The sequence below is a fragment of the Mesoplodon mirus genome (genome assembly GCF_964341445.2).
Source record: "Mesoplodon mirus genome assembly, chromosome: 8".
Classification (NCBI taxonomy): domain Eukaryota; kingdom Metazoa; phylum Chordata; class Mammalia; order Artiodactyla; family Ziphiidae; genus Mesoplodon; species Mesoplodon mirus.
The window spans coordinates 35,656,573-35,684,493 of NC_138984.1; the positions used below are offsets into that span (position 1 = coordinate 35,656,573).

Here is a 27,921-nt window from a genome sequence, read left to right on the forward strand (position 1 = left end):
AGCTTTAAAATTTCCAAGGTCCAAGCAGTACCCCAGACCATTTGACTGAGAATCTCTGGGGGTGGGGCACAGACATATGTTTTTTAAAGATTCCCAGGTGTTTCAATCTGTAGTCCAGAATGGGAAATCACCGAGATAAAGGAAGTCCTTCAAAGAAATGAACTGAATTATATTCAGGTTGAGGGAAAAAAAAACTTTTATTTCCCAAGTGCCTTTATCTGCCCACTATTGCCCTAACATTTCAGCACACAGGAATTCTTTTACAAAGTGCCATCATTAATCCAAAAAACAATCAAGAAGGAAACATTGCCTTGATTTTTCTTCCAAATCTCCCCCTAGCCCCCAGCCTGTTCTCTTTGGAGTCTAACTTCAAAGGTGCAACCCCATTTCAGAAGCCATCATCTGTCTACACTGCAGCCAGGAGATGGGCGGCAGGTACTAAATGAAAGGGTGTCTTCATGCCTCCGAACAGCGAGTCCCACAAGCATACCCAGGCAGAATCTGCTCCTTCTAGGTAAAGAGGTTTCATAGAAAATAAACAGAACCCAAGATTCCTTCAAGCACAGAGAATTTGAACTTTGGCCATTTTCTATGTTGCCCCTATCTTTTTCCTCTTCCACCCTCTCCTCTTAAGTAGTACTCATTAACTTAGATAAAAACAAGTAGCAACTGCATTTTTCTGGGCAATGTATAAATAATTGAAAGAGTCAGGAGTCTGAGGTGCCCTTTCATTAAGGCAAAGTTCTAACAAGGTGCCTCCTTAGGAGAAAAGCCTCAAAATTCATTAACAACTCCTATTATATATCTTCCAAACAAGCCCTAAATTTAACAAATCTTTTTGGTAGCTGAGATTTTCACTCAGCTTTAAAATCATGTTATTTTCCTCTTTATAGAAAAAAAATATTAAGATTATATCCCCCAAGGCACTTGGCTCTCATTTTTTTATAAGTTTGGAAAATGTAAAATGGACAGGTCCCATCTAATTAGAATATAGAAAACAATGCTAGTGATGTCAAGATTTTTTTTTTTTTAAAGAGAAAGTTCTCTAGTCTTTCAAAAGTATTTTTCTAAGAAGTCAGTCACATGTCCCAGGTTTCACTCCTGGCCCGCAGCTTGGTGTCATCTGTTGGCTGTGATCAAGCAGCAGGGCTCATTGCTCTACTGTATTAATTTCAAGAACTCATCATGTCATTAATGGTTTTCGAAGCACAGAAACCCTAGGAAGAAGAGGTGCATCCTCACCTGAACAGGATGAATCCTGGTCTTGGTGCTTCCTATGCCTTCCACTGTGGTGACGGCAGCCCCATACAGAGAACAGATGGGAATCAGACAGGCGTTGGCTGGATAATGTCTTCAGAATGAAAAAGAGAAGCACAAACTACACTGTATCCGGTGGGAAAGGAGCACCACCAACGTGGCAGGTTTTGTATAATGTCCCAGGTTTTGCATATACATTTTGTCCTTAGCTCATGGCCATTTTACAGAATAAGACTCTGAGGGTCAGAGTGAGTTGCTCAGGGTCACAGCTGGAGTGTCAGATAGGATTCAAATCAGGCCTCCTAATTCTAACTCCAGAACAGTTTCCACTAACTTTGTTTTTTTCTCTTGATTGAGGGGCTGACATTCTCCTCTCCAGTCACGTGTGACAATCACCTAGAGCATATTTCATCCTCCAAGCAGATGCTGGGCAAGGGGTTAGCTGGGCAATAAAGTTAAATTGATATTGTGCCTCAGAAGAAGAAATAGGGTGTGGATACAGAACTCCTCAATCCCACAAACCTACTGCTAGAAAATGTCTAACTCAAAACGACTCCTAAAATGTTCTATTTACCAAACAAAATTACAGATGGCCAATAAATATATGAAATGAACGTTCAACCTCAAAAGCAATCAAGAGAGATTCAAATTAAGCAATGAAAAATCATTTTTATCAAAGAAAATGACAAAGATTTTTAAAAATTGTAATATGCATTATTAGCAAAGGTTTGGGAAAATGGAATTCACATATTGCTGAAAAGAATGTAAACTGATAGAGCTCTTCTGAGAGACATTTTGCTGGAAGGCGTAAAAACTTAAAGATGCATTCACTCTTTTATCCTCTAATTCCATCTCCATGGATCTATCATAAGGAAATCATCACAAACATAAATATAAACATATATATACACATGAATGCTCACACTCCTTATAATAGTGAAAACCAAAAAATAATCTAAGTGATCACTATTTGGGGGTTGGTTTTGATACGCCCAAACAACAGAACATATACAGCCATTAAAATTATACTTATTATTTTGAAAAGATATTCATGAGAAGTTCAGCAAAAAATAGAGGTTTCTAAGCTGTATAGGCAGTATGCTTCCTTAAGTATACACACAAAAGAAAGACTGGAAGAATATTTTTCATTTATTAAATAAATGTAAATATTTATTGAGTGCCTACTGTGTGCCAGGTGGAGTACCAGGCACTAGGACTCACTGGTGAACAAGACAGATAAAATCCCTGCCTTTCCTGGAGGGGTGGGATAGGGAGGGTGGGAGGGAGACGCAAAAGGGAGGGGATATGGGAACATATGTATATGTATAACTGATTAAATTTGTTATAAAGCAAAAAATAAAAAATAAAGAATAAAAAAAAAATCCCTGCCTTTGTAGAGTATATATTCTAGTTGAGGGAAGATAGACAATACATAGGTACATAGACAATACATACATACACAAACATATGGTGAGAAGTGCCATGAATACCTTAATATAGGCGAAGGGAGTAGGGAGTTGCCGAGGTGAGATGGGGCACTGCTATGGAGAAGGTGGTCAGGGAGGGCTGAGAATGTAACATTTTTGCTGGAACCGGAATGATTTGATGCCCGTCAATGTATCCCCAATGCCTATCACAGTTCTTGTCACATAGTAGGTGCTCAATGCATATTTACCAAAGGAAGAAGAAAAACAAAGTTCAAAGCTACAAAAATTCAACCATATCTGGACTTTGCAGCAAGGTACCTTATCCTCTTGGTAATGGGGTTACATCGTGATATCATCACCGTGCAGGCACCACAGCCTCCCGCTCCACAGCCATATTTAGTTCCTGTGAGTCGGACTGGAAAAAGCACAGTTAAAGATAATGTGTTTTCCATAATTCTCTTTGTGAAATAGCTCTGACCTTAGGAGACAACACCATCAAAGACTCTTCAATGTACAGTTAAGTTTGATACTTATTTATCAAATAATGTATGTATGTCTTAGTTGCTATTATTTATAATCTTGTAAATTCTTGTTTTCCATTTGCGTGTTATATCTAGTCTCTTCCTTTTTAAAACAACTGGACCCCAGGTTGCCAAAAATAAGGCCAAACTTAAAAAAAGGAAGAGTCTACACATATAAGGCCTTGAGGATTTGAAGGTATGAGTACACTGCATATCTGTTCTTATCCTTATCTGTGTCTTTGATGACATACAAAGTGGAATGTCAAATTGTAAATAATTCTTAGAATATTTGTGTCATGTTATACAAGTGTGCCATATTTCTCTGCTTCTCAGTAGCAGAAACTGCTAGTTGTTTCCCAATATCTTTTCCCTCATTCTTTCTTGGTAATAGAAATCCTAATTTTTGAGCTACACACATGGTTGCCCAGAATTAAAAAAATACATTTTCACAGCCTCCTCTGATGATTGGTGGGGTCATTAACAATGTTGGCCAATGGATGTAAGCATAAAGGCTGTTTTTGACGTCCAGGAGGGAAATGTCCTCAAAGGGAGAGGGGTGCCCCTCCTTCATCCCTTACTTCTTCCTATTTGCTGGAATTCAGATATGATGGCTGGACCTCAGTTAGTCATCTCTGACCATGAGAAAGCTTCATGCTGGGGAGGGTGAAGCAGCAAGACAGAAAGAGCTTGGTTCCTGATAGTGTTGTGACAATGCTTTGCTAGCCTGGATCTACCTACCTTTGGAATTCCTTTGTGTGAGTATGACAACCATGAGAATGTGCCTCAGAGACTTCCTTCAACATAGAGGGTAACTGACCAAGAGACCCAACTGCTGCACTTTGATATCCATCACCCCACTTTTCATCAAGGCCATGCCTCGCATGGGCTGCTTCCCACCAATGGCTCAGTGCTATGCAGAGGTATGGGAGTCCTTGTCAACCATTCTCAGTGGCTTTGATGAACGTGCCTTAGACTGCACAGAAGTCTGAGACCCTTCAACTCAGCCTTCTCCCCCTCTCTTCCTTACAGGTCTCAGTCTTCTATGGCTGTCTCCCTATTTCACTCAGGCATTTTTCCTAATAAAACCCTTGCATATTTAATCTCATTTTTTGGTGTGTGCTTCCCAGAGAACCTGAAATAACACAATGAGAAAGAAATAAACTTCTATCTTGATTACTGCTATTGGGATTTTCTGTCACTCACAAGTGAACCAAATCTTAAATATCACATTGGTACCATGGATAACCAGGAAATTAGTATTAATTACTTTTATGTCCAAAAACCTTGAGGACTTCCCTGGTGGCACAGTGGTTAAGAATCCGCCTGCCAATACAGGGGACATGGGTTCGATCCCTGGTCTGGGAAGATCCCACATGCCGCGGAGCAACTAAGCCCGTGTACCACAACTACTGAGCCCACGTGCTGCAGCTACTGAAGCCTGTGCGCCTAGAGCCCGTGCTCCTCAACAAGAGAAGCCACTGCAGAATGAGAAGGCTGTGCATCTCAACAAAGAGTAGCCCCTGCTCGCCACAACTAGAGAAAGCCTGTGCACAGCAATGAACACCCAATGCAGCCCAAAATAAATTAAATTAATAGAATAATAATAAAAAAAACCTTGAATGACTTTCAGAAGATAGCTATTGATATTTTCTGAGTTGTGTGCTCTTTTGGGAATTTCACTCTCTCTGGGGGAAAAATGTACAAATTCCTATTGTCACACAAGTTTGCATATAATGTAGTGGGGTCCACAGACCTCTGGAAGCCCACTGGAGTTCATGCGTAGCAGGATAAGAATCCATTCCTTAGATGGCTTTTATTGAGAAAGTTTTTCCAAGGTAACATTTTCAGGTTTAATTTCTCTATTGTTCTTTCACTTTCATTTCAGGAGATTTCTGTGCTCTCTTTTTCTTTTTCTAAATAACTTTTATTATTTGTTTATTATTTTATTTTTTATTTTTGGCTGCATCAGGTCTTAGTTGCAGCATGCGGGATCTTTCATTGCGGCATGCAGGCTCTTCACTGCAGTGCGTGGTCTTCTCTCTCTAGTTGTGGCTCACATGCTCAGTAGCTGCAGCTTGCGGGCTTAGTTGCCCCACCGCATGTGGGATCTTAGTTCCCCGACCAGGGATCAAACCGCGACCCTTGCATTGGGAGGTGAATTCTTAACCACTGGACCACCAGGGAAGTTCCTGTGCTCGCTTTTTCTAATGGGCATGATGATTAGTCCTTGAAGGTAGAATATCAATATTGTGACTCTTAATTCTAAAGGATGTTTAATTAAGCCATTTTAGCACCCATTGCTTTAATTCCCATTGTTAGCTTCTCCATTTTATTCAATGTATTTAATGCCAAAACAGAGATTAGAAAGAACTTGGTTCTCTGATAAGCACAATTGTTCAATGCCTACAAAACTCCGATCTAGGACTTTCTTAAAAATGAACATAAAACCGTAGTAGGGAATATGACTCAGTGTGGCTCTAAAAAGATATCTGAAATATCACTTGATGAGGATATCAGGGATATACACACATACACACATATACACACTCAAAGCAAAGGATACGCTTCTTCCTCAGATATGGTAACAGCATTGTTTCAGGATCAACATTTTTTTCTATCACCTGTACCAAAAGAAAGAGTTTAACTCACAAAGCTGAGAGAACTAGAATATTTACATTGGGGGCTCATGCTAATTTCATGCACTCTTCTACTCATATTCTAAACTTGATTTAATGTTTACGGAACACCTGTGATATACAAATCACCTCTCTGAAGTGTGAAGTCTACATCTTGAGCCCGGCCACTACTTTGCCACTGTCCTTGGTCCTGAATTATCACTGTTCTCTAAGGCGGTGGGTGTTTCTACTAACAAAACATTAGTGACTCCTGTCCAACTTCTCCTAGAAAGTCTGAAGCAAGTGAGGGTAAAGATAACAGTAGAACTGAATATAGGAGGGGGAGGAAGAGAAAGAGAGAGGTGGGGGAGGTCTCCTGGACTAGAACAGTCTCTGAGAAATTGATATAGTTTTTTTTTTTAAAGACTTGTTTGTTCACCATGTTCAAAGAATTACATTTTCCAGAAAGAGATCACAACCAACCATGGCTCCCAAATCTAAGAGACAAAGGAGAAGATAAAATGATCCAAAGATGTGCAAGCAAAGACACACTTTAAGAAGTTTGTGTGGGCGGCCTAGCAGCATGGCAGTTAGAACAGCAGCACCCAATGGATGGCATGACTGAAATGTCACGATTGGTTATGTTTTCCAAAGTGATCGTGTTTTCTCTTTTTTGATGACAAATTTGGATTTCTTTTAGATTCACAAACAGAAGCATGATTTACTTCACAATTTCAGAACTAGAAATCATCCTTCACCATGTTATACTAATTTTCCCTTCTGGAAAGTAGGTGACAAGGGGACACATGCTTCCTCACCCTTAATTCTAAGTGGCCATAGTCCGGGCAAAGTGAGGCACATGCCAATTACCAAGGTCAGATCTGTGCCCTAGAGGAATGTGCAATATGGTAAGAGAGAAGTGATTATGTGTGTGTGTGTGTGTGTGTGTGTGTACACATACTAGAATACAAGGAAAACTGTGGGATGTCCCCAGGCATCCCCAACTAAATTGGTCCTCAAATGGAACTCTTTATTTCCCAAACTTACTTCTTCCTTTCTTTTCCCTAACTTGTTTAATAGCCGTACCATCTGCTAGGTCACCTAAGCTTAAAAAACTGCGCTACCTTCGACATTTTCTTTCCTTCAATCCACCACAGTCAGCATCATCAAGTCCTGTCATTTACACTTCCAAAACGGTTCTCTAAACACCCTTCACTTCTACTGTCACTCCCTGAAATCCACCCTTATCACCTCCAGCCTGAACAATGATAACAGCTGCCTAACAGGTCTCCTGCCTCCATTCCGGGCAGCCACAATGCCACCCTCTATACCACCACTTGAGCAACCTCTCTAAAATCCAAGTCTGATCATGTCCTGTATCTGCCTAAATCCAACACTGGCTCCTGGATGCCAAACTGCTCTGCTGGGAATTCCTGAATCACTCAGGGTGCTTGTTAAAATGAAACCCCTATCGAATCAGGATTTCTGGGACAGGGAACCAGAAAATGTGCATCTTTAATGAATACACTGAGCGGGTCTTAGGTGAATTTCTACTCAAGAGCTCCCGGAACACAAGAAGAAATTCAAACTCCTGAGCATAGCCTACAAGGCCTCTTTGAGAAACTTTCCATCATTTGTCATTCAACCCATGCATCTTGAACTCTGGTCACGTGGGAGAACTGGCTGGTCCCAGCAGTGCAGGGACTTTTACCCTTAACTACATTTGCTTATAGGATTCCCTCTGTCCTGAAAGTCCTTCCTCTCTTCTCTACTTGGCCGAAGTTTGTATGCCACTCAAAGCCCTGCTCAAATGTTCTTTCCTGTGGGATGTGCTGCCATTTAATATATGCTTCCCACTCTCTGCTCCAAGAAACAGTCCTCCTCTGTGCTCCCATGGTCAACATCTACACATCTTTCACAGAACGTGTTACTCGGCAGCATAATTAGTTGTGTATGTATAAGCCTCTCTTGATCCTGAGAGAAACCACCTTCCATTATTCTTTAGGTCAAACACTGAACTAGGTGCTGGGGATATATGATAAGGACATAATAAATGTTAATCTAAATGAATAACTTGATATGTACAATTTGCTATGAGAACACTAAGGAAGGAGGGATGATTTCTCACAGGCTGGGACTTATGAACAGAAGAAAAGAAAGAAAAACAGAAGAACCAGTAATGGTGGCAGAAACTACTGATTGTCTATCTCAGCATGCTTTCTCCCTTTCTTCCTTCCTGCTGTCTGTAATAAAGATCACGTGGCTAGAATGCCAGCAACCATTTTAGACCATAAGACAACACATTAATGGCAACAGGGGAAAAAAAAGAAAAGAAACTTGGGTCTCAGATGACACCAAGAAGCCTCTAGACCAGCTCTGCAATGACTATCCCCAGATACAGTATCCTTTATGTAAAAGTAAACATGAATTATATCTTTTTTGAACTACTTAGTTTTGAATTTGTGCCATTTGCAGGTGAAACTAATTCTAATTCATACATAAGATGGTGAATCCTCAGAAGCCCAACCTTAATGGAGAGACAGGATCTGGGTAATAAAGAGCACTTCAGGCTTGAGATATATTTGTATTTTCATAAGGAATTAATGGCAGAGCAGGCCTTGCTTGCTTGGGTATTTGTTCCCGGAGATGTCTCAAGAGATTTGTTCCCGGAGATGTCTCAAGAGTGGACTTTGGCTCAAAGTGCCACTGGCTTGAAATGTGTTTACTTTTCTTGACTTGGTGGATGGCACATTTGGAGGAGGGAAGTGGGGCAGGAATCTGGCATGTACCCTGTCCCGGCAGGTCTTGGAGTGAAACAGGGAGGTCAGGACTCAGATGGTAGCTGGCAGGGGGCGGGGAGGGAGGGCGGGAATGAGGGACAGAGTTATTCTCACTGACTCTGGTTGGGAGAAATGATGCCAGCTCTCAGCTCAGGGTCATTGCATGTTTTTGTCTCAGTAAAGCCTTGCATGTTGCAAGGGTGGCATGTGTCCCTCTGTATCTCCACTGGCCCTTTGGGAGATAAGTTCACATTGCACAAGGCTGACAAATCACTTTCCTCTGTGCAGGGCTTGTGACTAGTGCATGAAGGGGGCCTTGCCAGATACAAGACAGAGGCAGAAAGAAGAAAGAGAAGGAGATCAGGAGGAGAGAGAAAGGGGTAAAAGAACAGAAAATAAGGAAAGCTGAGAGGAAGAAGACAGGAGAAAGAGGTGTGTATTGTGGGACATGGTGAGGAGAGAAAGAGGGAAAGAGGCCTGAGGGGACAACCAGTGAGGAGGCCCTCAAGCTGCTGAGTGTTAGAGCAGACAGTACAGGACTCAAATCCACGCCTCACCATTTCCAAAGCCCACACCTTCGATCTCTACGCCTCACTGCTTCATAAAACGAGTTGCTACGGTTCCTGAGATGTGTTGAGAGTGGCATCCAGGATGTAATTTATTCCTGGGTTCTGCCTCCCGCAAACTCCGTGTTAACTGGGTCACCTGCTTTGGAGGCTGCTGGGTGAGAGTGAGATTTCAGAAATCTCTCCGCAGCTAGATCTCTGACCAACATGCATGGCCTTAGCCCCTACCCAATGACACCTTTTGGCGACTTGGGGGGATTCTGCAAAAAACCCAGACGGGAGGCCAATGACATCACCCAGAGTCTCCTAACTGGCTTCAAAGCTTCCTTTCAAGGGCAGGATTTTAATCCCAGAGGTTATGTTTGACTTCAAGACCCCCTCTCCTGGTGGCTTTCTTCTCTCACTTTTCTCGACAGCCACTCACCCTCTGAACCAGAGACTTTATTCTAATTCTATCCATGTGGCAATCAGGCTTGATTTCTGGGATTGAAGCACACACCTAACAGAATTTGGAAGGGAGGGGCAGGAATGGAAAAGGGTGACATAATTTCTTTTAACAGGGTAATTGCAAAAACTAAATCAATATTTCTAGAATGCACTTTCCAAATGATCACAGGGCTTTTGGCCCATAGATAAAACAAGCCCACAGATAAGGACCAGCTTATCTATTTTTAAAAATCAACAGAGCACGGGCTTTCCTGGTGGCGCAGTGGTTGAGGGTCCGCCTGCCAATGCAGGGAACACGGGTTCATGACCCAGTCCGGGAAGATCCCACATGCCGTGGAGCGGCTGGGCCCGTGAGCCATGGCCGCTGAGCCTGTGCGTCCGGAGCCTGTGCTCCTCAACGGGAGAGGCCACAACAGTGAGAGGCCCACGTACCGCAAAAAAAAAAAAAAAAAAAAAAAAATCAACAGAGCACCAACTATTATTAGCCATTCTGTTAAAAGTTCCACTACAGTTTGTTTGGGAGCAGGGGAGGGAGGAGGGGGAGAAGCAGCTAGACTCAAACACCTGTTTCCTCCTTTAACCAAAACCCTTTCCATCTCCTCCAGAGCCCCTGGCCACATCTCCAGCCCCACTGGCCTCCTTGCTAACCCCCCGAGCACGGAGAAATCCTCGTGTCTGAGGATCTTTGCACCTCCGCTCCCTCGGTCTGGAATGCTTTTCCCTCAGACGTCTGTTCCTCACTTCATACTGGCCACAACTCAAATGTCAGCCTCTCAGAAAGCCTTAAGCATCCATCCCGCCTGAAGAACCAGCTCTCGCCCCTCTCCGGCCCCTCACTCTGCTTTATTTTTTATCCTGGCATTTATCACTGCCTGGCTTGATACATTTCTATTTATTTATATGCTTGTCGTCTGTCTCCCCAGCACAACATAAACTCCGTGCAGACAGGGACTTGGTCATTTCTGTGCTCTGTTGTGTCCCCTGAGGGCATTGGAACACTGGCATAGAGCAGGCCCTTAAATAAATGGATTAAAAACTATCACTCTTCTTGAAGTAGGCAGTATTATCTCTGTTTAACAGAGGAACTGAGGCTAGGTTAGGTTGTCTCCCTAAGAATTGGAGCTGGAAATGAATACTTGTTTGTCCAAATATAAAGGCCAGAGCTGTGTCTACTATACCATTCAGTTATGCAAAAGAAAAAAAGAAATGACATCACGTGATCACTTCAAACCCAACTCCCATCTGCCATCCTCACCCTTATCATGGATCACGATCATAGCAGTCCTGCGAGGGGGTCCTAACGGCCCCCAGCGCGGTTCAGGAAAAACAGGCTCATCTTACCCAGGGTGGAATCCAGGCAGCAGGAACAGAGGAAGATTTTATAGGGTCTAGAACTTGCACAGTTTGGGGGAGGGAATCCTCTTTAAGAAAAATAATACAAAATCCAAATTCGAAATTAGGCTCAGGGCTTTAGAAGAGGCCTCACAAGTGAGAGGCCCTGATGCTTGACCTTCCTTAGCTTTCTGGTGAGTCCCTGTGCCAGTCAGGGAAAGTCGGGCTATCCCGGCCCAGAAGCAAGGATCACAGTGGGGCTCTGAAGGCCCCGGCGCGTGGAAAGGCCGCTATCACGGCCCTTGCTCCCTTGTCTGCTCTTAAGGAAGCCCTTTAACACTCCTGCCTCGGTTTCCCCCTTGCAAAGTGCTGGGAGAACATGAAGAGTGAGCAGTCTATGGTCACGTCTGTGGGAGTGTTTTAAAGGATTCCCCGGGCGCTTTGCTGCCTCCAAACATCGGACAATAGCTGGAACTGCCCCAGAGGATCTGCAGAGCCAGCACGGCTTCTGAGAGGGCAGCTGCTGCGCCAGCAGTGGGCCCACTAAGGACCTTCGAGTCCCCAGAGGAGGGTGTCGGCTCAGCGCTGCCAGGAACTAGCTGTGACTTTGGAAACGATGGGAGTGAGAGGTCTCAATGAATTCATTTCTATGGTCCTGTCCTGACTCCAAACCGGTCTCTGCTCATCCAAACACACCCAAGAGCTGAGGCCTAATGAAAGACCTTCCCGTTTGGGGGTGGGTTTGACGGAGGGAGGATTTGGGAGTGCTGACTCTGCCGAATAAGGACAGTCATTTCTCTTCCTGTTTATGGGGCAGGGTGCGGTTGATACTCAGCCTGTGCGTCTTGGAAGGAGAGGAGAAAGGAACATGAGGAAGGCGGGACCCAAAGATCCAGGCAGTCCCTGAAGACGCATCCTTTCCCTGCCCCGACGCGCAGGCAAACCCGCGTGCAGCCCAGGGCCCGGCGCGTGAGCAGCGCTCCAGTACCGGGGAGGTCCGGCGGGACGGCCGGGCAGCCCCGGGGCGCGCTCACCTTGCGGCCGTTCACGTAGAAGAGCAGCTCGGCCGTCCCGTCCATGGTGGCGGCCCGCGGTCCCACCGCGCGGGCCCGCGGTCCGAGGATCCCGAGGAAGAGTCGCCGGCACCTGGGACCCGACGACGCAGACCGGGCTGCAGAGGCCTAAATTCCAGCCACCCCCGAGGGATAAAGTCCCAATTCAGATCCAAAGTGCGGTGAGCGCCCGGCCAGGAAAGCTCTCCCACGGATATCAGGACGTCACTGCCGCGCTCCCTCCGGCCTGAGACCATTGGCTGAGACCCTCGTTCCCCCGCCTGCGGCGGTGGGCGTCTGCGCCCCACTCCCCCGCCTCTTAGCAGGTAGGGCGGGTCCTGTGACTCTCTTCGGTCGTCTTATATTAGTACGTATTTTAATGGCTTTCCAGCTAGATTTGAAGTCCTGGAACAGTAGGGGTTTTTTTGTACCTTTCCTGCCACCACGGCTGCCTCATCCTGTACTTTTAATAGTTGGTAAACAATCACATTCATTCCAGCTTTGCAGGAGAGGAATTTAAGGACAATGGATGGTTTTACAACTTTACCTCACAGTTTTACAAACAATTATTCCAGTTTTTTATATCAAGAGCTACCTTGATATAAACTTTTTAAAAGTTTTATCGTTATTCAGTTTATCCAGTAAATCACTATAAAGTTTATCTGATGAGTGTCAATAGAGATGTAAAACATCTCGAAAAACTTTTTAAAAATAAAACTTGGAAAATACTGAAAAGCATAAAAAGAAAAGTCACCTGTGTCCACAACTTAGAACTTACCCCTGTTAACTTTCTGAGTCTATTTTTACATTTTTGAAATCTGCAGTATAACACCTTTTAAAAGCTCAAATGGACTCACACTCTTTTCCAGACTTCTCTTAACATACCTAGAACATTTGCCATCTCATTTATGTAAACGTATACGTTATTGTGAAAATTTCTAAAATTTGTACATAAAAGAGTACAACTAGCGTCCCCATACGCCTGACTCACTGAGCTTTAAAAATTCGCAACATTTTGCCACACTCCCATGTCTCTTCTGGAGTATTTTAAAGCCAATGTCAAGCACATTATTTTACCCCTAAATACTTCAGTATACATTAAAATTTTTTTTCTTACAAAGGAAAATGCCATTATCAAATATAACAAAATAAGTATTTTAATATCTTCAAATTTCCCAGTGTCTTAAAAAAATGTCTTTTTACATTTGATTTCTACTTGATGTACGTCCTTGTTGTCTCTTCAGTCTTTTTAAATCTAGAATAGTCTCCTCATCCACTCCTCCTTTTTAAAGCTATCAACACGTTGAAGAAGAAGCCTAGGTCAGCTGTCCTATAGAATGAACATTTTGAATATGACTGGTTGCTTCTCCCTGGTGTTCTTTGTTCCTTCATGCTACTGACTTCTTGAACCCTGCTTACGGATCTAAAGCTTTGATTTAATTCAGGTTCAATTTTTTTTAACCATCTTGGGTTTTACAATTGTATCTCTTTTCGCTTATGCCAAAAATCTTGGTTCTAAAACTTCAACATAATTGCTTTATCTTGTCCTTAGATCGATTTCAAAACAACCACATCAATACTATGGCCGCAATAAGGTTAGTAAATAAAAGTTTAAGATTTCTTTACAGTTCTTTTATTCTTAGAGTATACCCTAATAAAGATACACATTTAAAATTCTTTTTCTAAGGTCAGTTATCTGTTTGTCACCATCTTGATAGTTTTCATTTTCACTTGTTTTTCAAGTTAGCTGCTCCCTATTGCTGCTTATGTTGTTCCTTTTTTGTTGTTGTTATTACAAACCATACCATAGTGAAATTTTTGTATTCTTTTCAAGAGAATTTTTGGTATAGTTACCTAAAAGTGGGATTGCTGCGTCAAATGATTTTATATGCATATGTATTGAATAATTTTGCTAGATACTGTCAAAACCTTTTCTATAAATGTTGTATCATTTTGCATTCCCTCCAGCAATGAACAGGAACCTCCCCAGGGAAAAAGGAAGAGGCTGGGATTATTAGAACTTGGAAACTTAAGAGGAGACCTCTGAGGGGAGGGCACTGTTCAGCTGCTGTTAATACCTCAGGAGGTAGGAAAAGGGCTTCCGGGGGTCAGTGGGCACTCAGATTTCAAATGATGGCGTGTGGCAAGGAGGGTGCTGCTCCCTCAGGCGCCTGGAGGCGGCTCCCTGATGAGCTAGGCCTGAGGCCCGGGAGTGGGTACAGCCCAAGCAGTGTGGGCTCTAGGAGTGCTAAACCAGCTGGTGACCGGGACCACGTGTCACCCCACTCCCAGCCCCCGCCCCCCGCGTGAAGCGCCAATGCTGAGGTGATGCTGAGGGGAAGAGCAGGCCAGCAGGAAGGAGCAAGTCCCTCTTCCCTCTTTCTGACTTTCCATCTCCTTCTATCGCCCCCTATTGACAGAAGCTTAAAAGTCAGCCAGCAAAGAAGAAACGTGATTTGCAGAGTTCTGGCATCACACAGCAAAGTATAGAGAGACGGGCTTAGAGTTGAGACAAGAGCTGGCACACATTCAAAAGTGGGGTTTATTCCACGAGAGCAAGAATTTGTTTCAGGATCAACAAATTAATGAATATAGTTCACTATGTGAATATATCAAAGGAGGATAATCATGTATCTTTTTGTGCTGGTTCATATTAAGCTACTGTGTTTTGACTTCAAACCCACACTTCTCTACTCCACTGTAAGGCTAAGCCTTGGCAAACCACATTTCTCCTTTGCCAGGTTCCCTTCCAGTCTCTGGCGATAGGTGATAGAGGGGAACTGGAAGGATGGAGGAGAGAGACATTTGCTGTTCCTGTTTGCTTCCTGTTCCTGTCAGCGTCACCACAGAGTGGTTCACGCGGCGGGAACAACTGACTTCAGCAGCCACAGCTGGCTCCAGTTCGCAGCTTCTCCACATTATCGGACCAGTCTTGTGTGGCCCTTCAGGGAAACAGCACCAACCAGTTGCACACCCTCCCCCTAGAGTCCTCTAAGCCTTTGAAGTCTTCCTCTAAGCCTTTAAGTTTCAATACTTCCATCCTTTTCTCTGTGTTCCCTCAGCCCCAGAGATGGTGGGTGCTTCCCATAGTTACTTCCTCTATGATACTCCCCTAGTCCCTTTTGCCCTTTCAGTTCTTGTTCAGTTCTCTAGAATATGGTTAACAATTTATATCTGTGGTTTTTATCTCTTGGCTGGACCCTAACTAATAGCCTCCATCAGCACCAAAAGTCACTTGACAAAATTCAACATTCATTCATAATTTTTTTAAAAAGCACTCAATAAAATAATAATCAATAGATAATAGTTTAATGTGATTATAAACATACATAACCAGCTCAAACCACAGCATCTTACTTAATAGGATAAAACCAGAGGCATTCCCATGAAAATCAGGAACAAGACAAGGATACCCACTATTGTCACTGCTATTTAACATTTAACATAAGGTAGCAGCCATGCAATTAGACAAGAGAAAGCAACAAGAGGCATTAAGAATTGGGGAGAAAAAGGGAGTAAAGATAGCTTGGTTTTCAGGAGATAGATCTAGAAAATACTGCAAACAATAACAGAGTTTATTTCCCATTTATATTACCAGGAAAAAAGAGAGAATGCCTAGGCATCAAGAAATGTGGAAAACCTCCATGAGGGAAACTTTGAAACTCCCACAAAGTCTCTATAATTTAAAGAGGATGGTAGTGGGGCATCAAAAGAAACACAGACAAGTAAAGGGAACAGAAAATTGAGAAATAAATTTAAGTGTACATGGAAATACAACATTGAAAAATGTGGCACTGCAAATCAGTAGTGGAAAACACGGACTTTTTAATTAATGGGGAATCATTTGGAAAAAGGTCAAAATTGCATTCGTATCTCACACCATGAAACAAAATCCACGTGAATCAGAAATTTAAATGTAAAAACAAAATGAAACCATGGGTAGATGTCTTTATAATATGGGAATAGGAAATTTGTTTCTTGCTGTGACCAAATTCCGCCAACAATAAAAGAAAAGGTTTATAAGTGTGATACATACAATGAAAAATAATTTGCATGGGAACAGAAAAAAAGAAAAGACAAACCTCATGGAAAGGAGAAAAAAATAGAACTAAACAATAGGAAACATAATACCAGAGAATGACTCTAGGAGGTCCGAAGCCTTAAAGTAATAGGAGTACAGGAAAGGAACAGACTGTCAGGATGCCAAGCTCTTAACCACCGTGTAAACTGTTCCTTTAATAAAGCCTCTAGCCTCCATTCAGCCAACACTGTTGATAATGAGTAAGTTCTGTGGGACTCTGTAGTCCTACAGCAGTTTCTCAAAGCTTGGTCCTAGGACAATCTGCCCCAGAATTATCTGCGGTGTTTGTTAAAAATGCAGATTTCTGGGCCCACCCTTTTCGTTGTCGGATATTATCTTAAGAAAACTTTTCCATATAGGCAGAATAGAATTTGACTAGTCATCTGAATACAGTAAGCTATGTTCATTAATCTCAGATAGGAATAGGATTTACTACTTAAAGTTATAAAAACCAAATTCAAAAGAGCCTGAGAGGTTAACCCCTCAGACAAGTCATCAGATTACACATTATGGAAGTAATACAGAAGCTGCAATTGAAGAAGTAATTTTGAAAGTTGAAGAACGAAGGGTGAAAGACAACTGGCCAGGGCAGAAGGTGACTTTTAAAATCTTACAGGTGTTCACATTTACTGAATGGTTTTAAAAACAAAACAAAACAAGATAGCTTGGTGTACAACAAGGTAACCAATGCAAAAGTATTTATAATACATTTTATTTGGTTAAAAGGCTAATAGTTATTGTGTAGTTAAAGGTTGGTTGAAAGGAGCTTAAATGAGCAGGAAGATGTTATAGGATGACCAAAATAATTTTAAAAGGTTAGTATTACAAAATAGCTATTTTATGCATATTATCTATACATAAGAATAAACACTCCATGAAAAGGCAGAAAATGAAAAAGAAAAAAAAAAACCAAAACTTTTTGTCATACGTTTCATCTTCTTGATCTTAGTTATACCCTTGTTTTGACTTCTTATGGTTTGAGGATTCAGAAAAACCAGAATGTATAAATTCACTCATCTTCTCATCTTCCTGCAAAGTAGAAAAAAAAGGAAGATTAACAATAATAACAACCTAAAGCTAATGCTTTTGCTGCAAAGTATGGAGAGGAAAATTGCTGCATCATACCAGTAGAAAGCAGTTTCCTCAAACCACAAAGCTTTGTCATATATTTAAAATACTCTATGATAGTGGGAATTATAAATAAGGTTTAAGAGAAATTAATCAACATAGATTTTACACATTTCATGATTTACTATATATTTCCTTTTATTATGAACTTTAGCATACATATAAGAATATATAAAAATGTACAATTTAAAAACTCAAATAAATGCTGATACACCTACACCCAGGTTAAGAAATAAACTCTTACCACACCTCACAAGCCTCCAGTGTGCCCCTTTCCAGTGTGCTCCTTTTTGTGAGACGAGATCACAGTTCTCTCATCTCCCAAGAAGTAACCACCAGTTTGAATTTAGTTCATCAATCCCTTGTTGAATAGTAGCAGAAACAGTGGGCATTCTTGCCTTGTTCCTAATTTAAGTGGAAATACCTCCATTGTCTCCTCATTAAACAAGATACTGCCTTCAGGATTAAGGTATGTATATACAATTTATCATTATAAGAAAGTATCCCTCAATGTCAATCGAGTGTTTTAATCATGAGTGACTTGAACTTCGTCAAAGGCTTTTATCAGCATCTATGAAAAAATCATATGCTTTAGTTTCTTAGGTTTATTAATATGGTATACGAGGATAGGTTTTCTAATACTGAACCAACCTTGCATTCCTGGAATAACCTTACTCGGTCATGGTATATGTTTTTCATAGCATGGTGTGGATATGCTTTTGTAATTGTGCCATGAACACTTGAGAGGAATATGTATTCTCTCTTATCAGAGTGTGGAGTTTGATATGTATACATAAGATTTACCCTATTCATTATGTTGTTTAGACCTTCCATCTCCTTACTTATTTTTTGCCCACTTTATTTGTTTTATACTGAGTATATTAAAATCTATTAGTGTGTTCCTATCTGTCTCCATGTATCTCCTGTAGTTTTTGCTTCATAAAAGTAGTTGTTCTGCTATTTGGTACATAAATATCATAACTATTACATACTCTTTGTGGATTAGGGCTTTTACTATTTAAAATGTCCCCTTTTGTTATGTTCAGTACTTTGGGACTTAAGAGATAAAGGCTTTAAAAAATATATTTGTATTACCTTCCTGGTAACTCCTGCTGCTCCTACTCTCAACGCCTATGATGACCACTCCATAATATACTGTAAGCAGTTTCCATCAGTATTTATTCTCAGTGGGGGCCTATCAAAAGCTGTGATATACCTGCTGCATGCCATTCCCAATCCAAAAGGAAAAAAACAGCAGCTGGATTGTTATTACTCTTAGTATTTATACTAATGTACATTGTGATATTTGGTTTTAAAAAATTTGCCAACTAAACTGATTACCAGATAATCTGCATGCCCAGAAGATCTAAACTAAAATAGAATACTATTTCATTACAGCATTTTGCTGTATTTAGTTTAGAATAGGTAGCTCTTTTAAAAGAATTAATTAAATTAAGTGTTATTCAGCAGTAAAAAGGAATGAGAAAAGTCTCTACAGATTGATATGGAGTGACTTCCAGAACATACTGTTAAATGATAAGAAGCAAAGCCCAAAAAAGTAGTTAAGTATGCTACCTTTATGTAAGAAAAAGGGTGATATACATATATCTGCTTATTTGTGCAAAAGAAACACAGGGACAATAAACCAGAAACTAAAGGAACTGATTATCCACAGGAGGTGGTGAAAATAGGATAGAAAGAGGGAGTAATGGGAATGGGGTAGCAGGAATGAATAGAGTTGACACTTCTCGGCATATGCCACTTTGTATAGCTCTGACTTGTACAACCCAAGAAATGACTCACATACTCCAAAAGTAAACAACTAAACCTACCAAGATGTGGGAGAAGAAAATGGAATACAAACAATAACAAATGAATAACATAATTATGTTGAAGGTGGGTGGTAAGAAAAGAACTAACCTAAGACAAAAAGAACTGTACCTAAATGTTATGATCTAGTTAGTATGTTTCTCATAGGGTATGGGTCAGCAATTCTGAAACTACTTTATGTGTATGCTAGAATTGAACAAACAAACAAATAAATAAATATATCATAGATAATGAGAGCCAGGCTACTTACCAATAGCGAAAGAAATTACAAATAAGCAAAGCTAAAATGAACCCTGTGATGTTGAACAGGAATCAGAGGTATCAGTCTAAACTCAAGGTTTTCACTATACACACAGATAGATAAATATAAAAGTATGCATATTCATGGATTAGTATAATACATACATTTCCTAGCTCTGTCTGCTGATGGGGCCTAATATCAATTGCCCCTGTGGTAGACAGACTCTGTGGAGGACCCCGCCACGATCACTGCCTACTGGTGTTCATGCCCTTGTATTATACCCTTTCCTTGAGTATGGACAGGAGCTCTGAGTTGGATCTGACCAAGAGAAATGGCAACGGTGATGGGGTGTCTCCCTTTTGGGTATATGTTTCATTATATAGCACTCCATCTTGCCAGAGGATTTGCTCTAGAGACTCTCTCTGGTTTTGAAGTAAGTGGCCATGTTGGGAGGCCCATGGGGCAAGGAGCTAATAATGGTGGCCTCTAGGAGCTGAGGATAGCCTCCAGCCAACAGCAAAAAAGCTGGGGCCCTCTGTCCTATAACCACAAGGAAATGAATTCTGCCAACAATCTGTGTGATCTTGGAGGCGGATTTTCCCCCAGGAGAGCCTCCGGACGAGAATCAGCCTGGATGACACTGTGATTGCAGGTTTGTGAGACACTAAGCAGAGCACGCAACTTAGCTAAGTGCAGATTCCTGGTCCACAGAAACCAAAAGAAAATAAATGTGTGTTGTTTTAAGCCACCAGGTTTATGATAATATTGTTATGCAACAACAGATAATACAACACAACATAAGCAGTGAGAATACCTAGTGCCCAGATCTTGTATTGTACCAATGCTAATTTTCTAGCTTTGATAATTGTACTACAGGTATGTAAGATGCTAGAATTGGGAAAAGCTGGGTAAGGAACATATGAGAAACCTCTTACTATTTTTACAACTTTTTGGTAAGTATAAAATTAGTTCAAAATAAAAAGTTTAACTTACAACTCAATAGGAAAAAGATAACCCAACTGAAAAAAGGGCAAAGGATCTGAACAGACATTTCTCCAAAGAAGATATAAAAATGGCCAATAAGCACATGAAAAGATGCTCAATCATTAGTCATTAGGGAACTGAAAATCAAAACCATAATAAGATACCACTTCACACTCACTAGTATGGCTAGAATCATCAAAAAGTCAAATAATAACAAGTGTACTGGTGAGGATATAGAGAAATCAGAACCCAACAGAGTCCCACTGTTGGTGGGACTATAAGATGGTACGGCAGCTTTGGAAAACTGTCTCGCAGTTCCTCAAACGATTAAACATAGCTAACATATGACTCAGCAGTTCCACAACTAGGCAAATACCCAAGAGAAATGAAAATATATGTACACAAAAAAACTCACAAATGTTTATAGGAGCATTATTTATAATAGCCCAAAGGTGGAAACAACTAAATGATCATCAAAAGACAAATGGATAAGTAAAATGTGGTGTATATATACAATAGAATATTTAGTCATAAAAAGGAATGAAATACTACTCATACATGTTACAACAGGGATGAACCTTGAAAACATTATGCTAAGTGAAAGAAGCCAGTCACAAAGACCACATATTATATGATTTCATTCATATGAAATGTCTGAAGAGGATGTCTATAGAGACAAAAAGTAGGTGATTGGTTGCTTGTCTAGGGCTGGGGGATACAGCAATGACAGCTAAAGGGCATGGGGTTTCTTTTTGAAATGAAGAAACGTTCTTAAATTGACTGTGGCGATGGTGTGCGTATCTGTGACTCTACTAAAACCCACTGAATTGTACAATTTAAATGGGTGAAACATATGATATGTGAACTATAGCTCAATAAAGCTGTTTTTTAAAAAAGCCCTTGGTTAACTGGCTTCTCTTGTACCCTCTCTTGCATTGCTGCCACCTGCTGGTTATTGTTTTAAAATACCTGTCAAAAACGATCAATGTCTTTAATTTTATAAAAGCAAACACTGAAACAAATGCAAAGAGAAAATTTGAGGATACTTCTCTCTATCCTTTTGGAAATACCATCCCAAATATGATCAGGTTCTCTGAAATAGTAACTTCATTTATCCTTGGAAAAATAAGATTCTGAATAAAACATATGTAAAAGGCATTTGGACATTTTTTGAGATAATCAAGGAAATGTGAATTGGGATTTGCTATTAGATGATAGTGAGGAATTATTGATAATTTTGTTAGTTGTGATCATTGTTGTCCAGTTTTGTTAAGTTTTTATATTCTAGAGATATATACAGAAGTGTTTTAGGAATTAAATGACTCAATATTAGGGATTTGCTTTAAAGATACAACAACAAAAAACAGATAGCGGAAGTAAATATGGCAAAATATTGATAACTCTCAAAGCTGAGGGATGGATAAATGGTGGGGGGAGTACTATTCCCTCTTTTGGGGTATATGTTTGCGGTTTAAAAAAAAAAAGAAAAAGGACTATTATTCTTTGAGACCAAAGGACACATAAACACGCTGAATTCTCCTAAGGACAAGGTAGAAAATCAATAAATGGGGGTAACAAATAATGAGGTTTACAAATTATAGGCAACAAAAAAAATTTTTTAAGCCTGTTCAAAGAATAAAAGAAGACATTTCTTCAAATCTTACCCAGGTCATACTGTGGTTGTTACATGTCAACAATACATGCTTCACTGATACTCAGAAGTGTTCAAATACTAATTCAGGCAGGAATCTTTTTGAAAGCACGTATTTTAGAGTACCGCACTGAAATCGCTTTTATGTCATTGAAATACTCACCCTTTGAGACTTGGCTCTTTTAAAGAGAGAGGAGTACATCTTCTTCTTCGGCTTGACAGCTCTGAAGATAGATCTTCTAACTTGTTTTCAGATTTAGCAGTGTTATTTGAAACAAAACTGGTATTTGTCAAGTCCTGTAGCATTCTAACACCTGAAAAGAGTATTGTTTTCAAAAATATTTTTAACAGTATATATAGAGATATGGAACTACATATAGGATATTTACTGGTTTGTAAATTATTGGTAGCAAATTTTTAAACTTAATAATCAAGTTATAATGTTAAATTTTACAAAAGTAGCACTGAAATTATCTGTAAATCAGTTTTTTTTTTAGCAATAATGAGAGGAAAAGAGACCTACCATTTAAGACAAACTAGCAAGTAGTAGCCTGCAATATTTTTATACTGAAATCACATTTAGGCTGACAGAAATTCTTCATGAATTCAACTCTAGTCACCGAATCACGCAAATTACTGCACATTCATTCAACATTTGTCATCGACTGCTCACGCTATGAAAGGCACCATGAGGAACAGAGATGAAAGACAGCTCACCAGTCTCTAAAATGTCCTCCAACTCTAGACCTTGGCACTTCTTTTGCGTCAGTATTCCTTTTACCTGAAGTCTTATCCATAAAAATCCTAGTGTTCTATATACATACATTGAAATGTTAGGCTCCCAGTAGAAAACTTTAATTGATACGGGAATGTCTAATGTTGCAAAATTGCTAACAACAAAAGAATGTCAATGTTAAGGGGAAAAAGTGAGGTAAGTAATGTTATATATAGTATGATTTCAAGTATATATTTTAAAATGCATAGATTCAAGCCTGCATGCATATGCCAAAATGTTGACTGCAGTTCTTCTGGGTGATTGTTTTTTCTACTATTTTCTGATTCTCTACTTTCAATTTTCTGCAATGAGTATTATTTTAATAACTGGGGAAAATAAGAAATAAACACTAAAGGTAAAAATCCTACCTATGCTTTAGGGCTTAAAATGCTATCTATTTGATGATGCCTCTGCAGATTCCTCTAGCCAAAATTATTCCCCATCATTACATCCCTTAACATGTGTGGTTTTATTAAAGCATTTGCCATATTTAAACACTGTACCTGTTACTTTTCCATACATGTACTCTGAGGAAAGGGAGTTGGTATTATTTTTTAATCTTCTAAAATACCTAGAATAAGTGTTGATCGTATTAAATATATGCTATTGGAGAGAGTCCCAACCTTAAGAAATTTGCAATTGTCTTTGGTAAAATCAAACCAGGGCAATTCATTATTATATGCATTTAAAACACCCAATTTCCTTCAAAAATATGAAAAAGGAAATTATCTGCCTAATGCCATTATCAGACTACTTTGTGCTAAAGGCCAAATACATTTTTTAGTGTATAAATGTCCAAGCCACTCTCATTGTTATCTTCTCAAAGTATTAAACTTTCTTTAAATTCCTCCATATTGCTTCTACAGATCAGGCTACACAATTATACACTGTTTTAAAATTCCATAAAAATCCGTTGTAACAGGAAATGCTTTACTGGTTAAATGAAAAAATATATAGAATTTTAAAACTTGATCACTTCAGGTATGGACATACCTATTTCTGATCTTTGTGTTCTCTGGTTGACTTTAAATTTCATCTTTTTCATCTTCTCATGCACATCATCACTTATTTGAAAGATGGGTGAGCTCTCCAGAGCAAAATTTTCTTTCAGATTTTTACTAGAAGAAATACTCATAGGTTTTGAACCCTCAGGAATACTGTTAAAGGAAGAATCTTGTCTGTTAGGTGAATTCATCTGAGATAAAGTTTTCAACATTTTTGTGTGAAAGTCTGGCTTAATTTTGACAATATCCTCATTTTCCAAATTCTTTTCCTTAACAGCATATTCAGATTCAACTGATATTCCCTGAACGGTGTCAGATATTATCTCCATTAGTTCATGACTATCTGGAGAAGGATCTACGAAGGTCTTCCTTTTCTTTGATTTGGATGTCATTTTATTTACTTTTTTGACCTGGCACTCTCCTTCCTTTGTCACTTCCATGAAGGGGATATCTCTCTTTTTATTCAGAGTTGTAGTGCTTTGCTTTGGATTCTTATGTAGTTCCATTTGGTTTCCAGGGTCAGAATCTGTCTCATCAGTAGTGTGTTTTAAACCTGCTTCTAAGGAGACAGACGTCTGTGAAGAACCTGTTAAGTGCAAAATAGGTTTATTGTTACCTTTTGCCAAAATGTTCTTTGCCTTGCCTGATGATTCTTTCCCATGCTTTTTAACTGGTTTGTAAGGATTTGAAATTTGACCACAATTTTCTTTTTCATTATTGTTGATTTCCATACAGTATCCACTAATACCTTGGCCTTCAAGTCTTTGTTTAGATTTATTTATTTTAAAATTAAGATCTTTTGTATAGCTTTCTTGGCCATGCACATCTTTATCGTTATCCTCATATATCTGGTACATTTCAGAAATTATTTCTGTCTTCCGATTTACTTTCTGCCTAAGCTTCTTATTTGTTTTTGATTTATTCTGCTGAGCGGGTTGCTTATCAGTGACATGCTTTTTCAAATCCAATGTATTCTGGGTCTTATATAAATTTCCATTATTTTTGGTGGGAAGATAAATCGTTTGAAATTCATTTGTGACTTCTAGGTTTTCAGAAATGGTTTCTTTATCCTTTGGGGTTAGGGAAAAGAAGGCACCTTTTACTGTGTCATGTACACCTTTGTCGTTAAATTCATTTTTTTGGTTCATTTCCAAAATTATTTCTGTCTTCCGACTTACTTTCTGCCTGAGACTCTTATTTATTTTTGATTCATTTTGCTTCCCAGTATCAGTAGCATGCTTTTTCACCCCTAAAAGGTTTTGAGTCTCATAATCACATGGATTCCTATTACCTCTGAGGGAAGGATCAGCTATCTGAAACTCATTTGCATCTTCTAGGTTTTCAGGGATGATTTCTTTATCTTTTTGGGTTAGAGAAAATAAGTTACCTTTTTCTGGGTCATGCATTCCTTTGTCATCATTCTCATATATTTGGTTGATTTCAGAAATGATTTCTGTCTTCCGACATACCTTTTGCCTAAGCTTCTTATCTATTTTTGATTCATTTTGACAAGCAGGTTGTGTATCATAAACATGCTTTTTCACCCCCAAAACATTTTGAGTGTCATAATCATATAGGTTTCTACTATCTTTGGAAGCAAGAGCAGGTGTGTGAAACTCACTTGTGCCTTCTAGGTTTTCAGAGATAAGTTCTTTATCCTGGGTTAGGAAGAAAGAGTTACCCTTTTCTGGGCAATACCCACTTTTGTTATTATCTAAAAGATTCACTTTGGAAATTATTTCTGTCTTCCTATTTACTTTCTGCCTAAGATTCTTATTAATTTTTGATTCATTTTGCTGAACAGGGTACACGTCAGTGATCTGCTTTTGCAGACCCAATACATTCTGGGTCTCACAATCACACAGGTTTCCATTATTGCTAGTGGAAAGACCAGATTTTTGAAAGTCATTTGAAACTTCTAGGTTTCCAGAGACGATTTCTTTATCCTCTCGGGTTTGGAAGGAAAAGTTACCTTTTTCTGGGCCTTGCACATCTCTGGCATTATCCCTAAGTATTTGGTTCATTTCAGAAATTATTTCTGTCTTCCGATTTATTTTCTGCCTAAGCTTCTTATTTATTTTTGATTCATTTTGCTGAGTGGGTTGCATATCAGTGACATGCTTTTTCAAATCTAACATATTTTGGGTCTCATAATCACATAACTTTCCATTATCTTTGTTGGAAAGATAAGCTGTTTGAAATTCACTTGTGACTCCTAGGTTTTCAGAGGTGGTTTCTTTAACCTTTTGGTTTGGGAATAAGTTATCTTTTTCTAACGTATGAATCACAAATGTCTGTCTAGAAGTCTTACTTTTCTTATAAGCTAGAGAACTTGGACCCATATCAAATTTACTGTCCTGCTGGAATTTATCTGAACTTTGGGAGAAAGAGTATGTTTCCTCTTGATCATCTGTTACATGAATTCTTCTCCTCTTTTTGTTATACTGTGTACTTTGTCTGTCATCCTGATCAAAGCCATTATGAAGGGTTATTTTCTTCAGCATGTTCAACTGAGTCAGCTGTTCAGTACTGAAAATAAAATTTGGTTCTTCTGAATCCCCTTTGCCATCCAGGACAACAGATCTTCTTTCCAGTCCATTTTTGATCTTTTCCTCAATATTCACATCTGAACTATTTTTAAATTGTCTCTTTGATCTTTCTCTCTTTTTTTCAGAGCTTGGATCTTTCACTTTTCTGAAAGTTTTCATTCCACAATCATTTGGTTTTTTATTATCTCTTTTATTTTTAGTGCCTGTTGAAACTGTAACAATTTTGCTTACTTCACTAGCAGTTAAATCCATGTCATCATCATACACAGTTTTTTGCAACTGAAAGTCATCAGTACCCTGAACTGGATTCATGCCCTCTGCAATAGGTTCACTTGCAGACTCAGATGAGGCAGGAAGGCACATTATGTTTCTTTGCATTTTAATATTTGCTTCGTTGGTACAATCTTTTATTTCATTATTCCAATTTAATATTGGACTTGAAATCTGTTGTTGATCCAAATCTGTTACACAGGGAGTGTCTGCAGGATTATTTGATTCCCAAGATGATACATGTTTTTTCCTTTTAGTCACATTACTAGGAGATGACTTTTCTCTGTGGCTCATCGACTGGGCATTTTTCATCTCACTCATTAGAGAACTCCTGGAACTTTGGTCTGAGTGGGAATGGCTTTCTATAAAATAAAGGGAAACAAAATTCAGAAATAAGTAGTAACAAGGAATTTATTATTTTAAACAAATGAGATTAGGAATCAAACTGTTTCAGAGAGAGGATTTCTGACAATGTGTTCTCTTCAGATACTAATATTATGAAGAATCTATGTTGATAAAAAATAAAGTAGGGGATTTCCCTGGTGGTCCAGTGGTTAAGAATCTGCCTTTCAATGCAGGGGATGAGAGTTCAAGCCCTGGTCAGAGAACTAAGATCCCACATGCCGTGGAGCAACTAACCCCACGTGCTGCAACTACTGAGCAAGTGGGCCACAACTAGAAAGCCCACGTGCTGCAACTACAGAGCCCACACGCCACAACTACACAGCCCACGCGCTCTGGAGCCTGTGTGCCACAACTAGAGAGAAGCCCGCGTGCCACAGCAGAGGATCCCACATGTCGCAATGAAGATCCCGCATGCCACAACTAAGGCCCGACACAGCCAAAAATAATAAATAAATAAATATTTAACAAATAAATAAAGCAGAACTGAATGGAGTAGTCATAAGTCACATTTTACATTTCTATCTACAGAAAATATATACTGGGAATTCACTCTGCCTTGGCCTCAGCAGTAGAGTGGAGAATAGCCAACAATAGAGCCATTAACATTAACGTATGCTTCTAAGTGAGAGGAGTCTGGGAAATGAACCCAAGTAACAGTGATAACTCTGATAAGGATTACTATCAAAGTTTATAAAAATTATATATACACAGTCATATACCTTTTAGAAAGGAAAAATAATTCAAACTCCAAATTCAATATAGTTATGGTTCCATATCCCAATCTGAAATTCTATGTCAAATATATAAACCAGACTACACCACAGGATTATTATTTTAAAATACCATATAACTAAAATGTAAGTGTCATCATTTTTTCTTGCTCAACCATCACCTAGGCTCAAGTTCTTGCTTTATCACCAATTGGTTATGATCTTGAAAAAGTCACTACACGGATCTAGAACCTCTATTTTTATATCTATGAAAAAGAGAAGATATAACTAAATAA

At 39.6% G+C, this 27,921-nt stretch overlaps 2 protein-coding genes across 4 annotated transcripts in view; both read right to left on the minus strand.

Moving 5' to 3' along the window:
* The window catches only part of AOX1 (aldehyde oxidase 1), an 83,918-nt gene extending 71,675 nt beyond the window's left edge, over positions 1-12,243 (minus strand). The window contains exons 1-4 of one of the 3 annotated variants that reach the window (XM_082630124.1): positions 11,980-12,243; positions 5,769-5,826; positions 3,003-3,099; positions 1,243-1,351 (exon numbers count right to left, since the gene is read on the minus strand). In XM_082630124.1, the coding sequence (XP_082486250.1) occupies positions 1,243-1,351; positions 3,003-3,099; positions 5,769-5,826; positions 11,980-12,024 (309 nt within the window). In that variant the 5' untranslated portion in view covers positions 12,025-12,243. Of the gene's footprint in view, positions 1-1,242; positions 1,352-3,002; positions 3,189-5,768; positions 5,827-11,979 lie in introns of those variants that run through there. The other 2 variants (XM_082630126.1, XM_082630125.1) reach the window with 2 other exon arrangements.
* Positions 12,244-15,284: 3,041 nt separating this feature from the next.
* SGO2 (shugoshin 2) overlaps positions 15,285-27,921 on the minus strand; it is a 47,050-nt gene continuing 34,413 nt past the window's right edge. Inside the window, exons 8-10 of the mRNA XM_082630500.1 lie at positions 23,681-26,872; positions 22,076-22,226; positions 15,285-17,107 (exon numbers count right to left, since the gene is read on the minus strand). Coding sequence (XP_082486626.1) covers positions 17,092-17,107; positions 22,076-22,226; positions 23,681-26,872 — 3,359 coding nt within the window. The 3' untranslated portion in view covers positions 15,285-17,091. The remainder of the gene's footprint in view (positions 17,108-22,075; positions 22,227-23,680; positions 26,873-27,921) is intronic.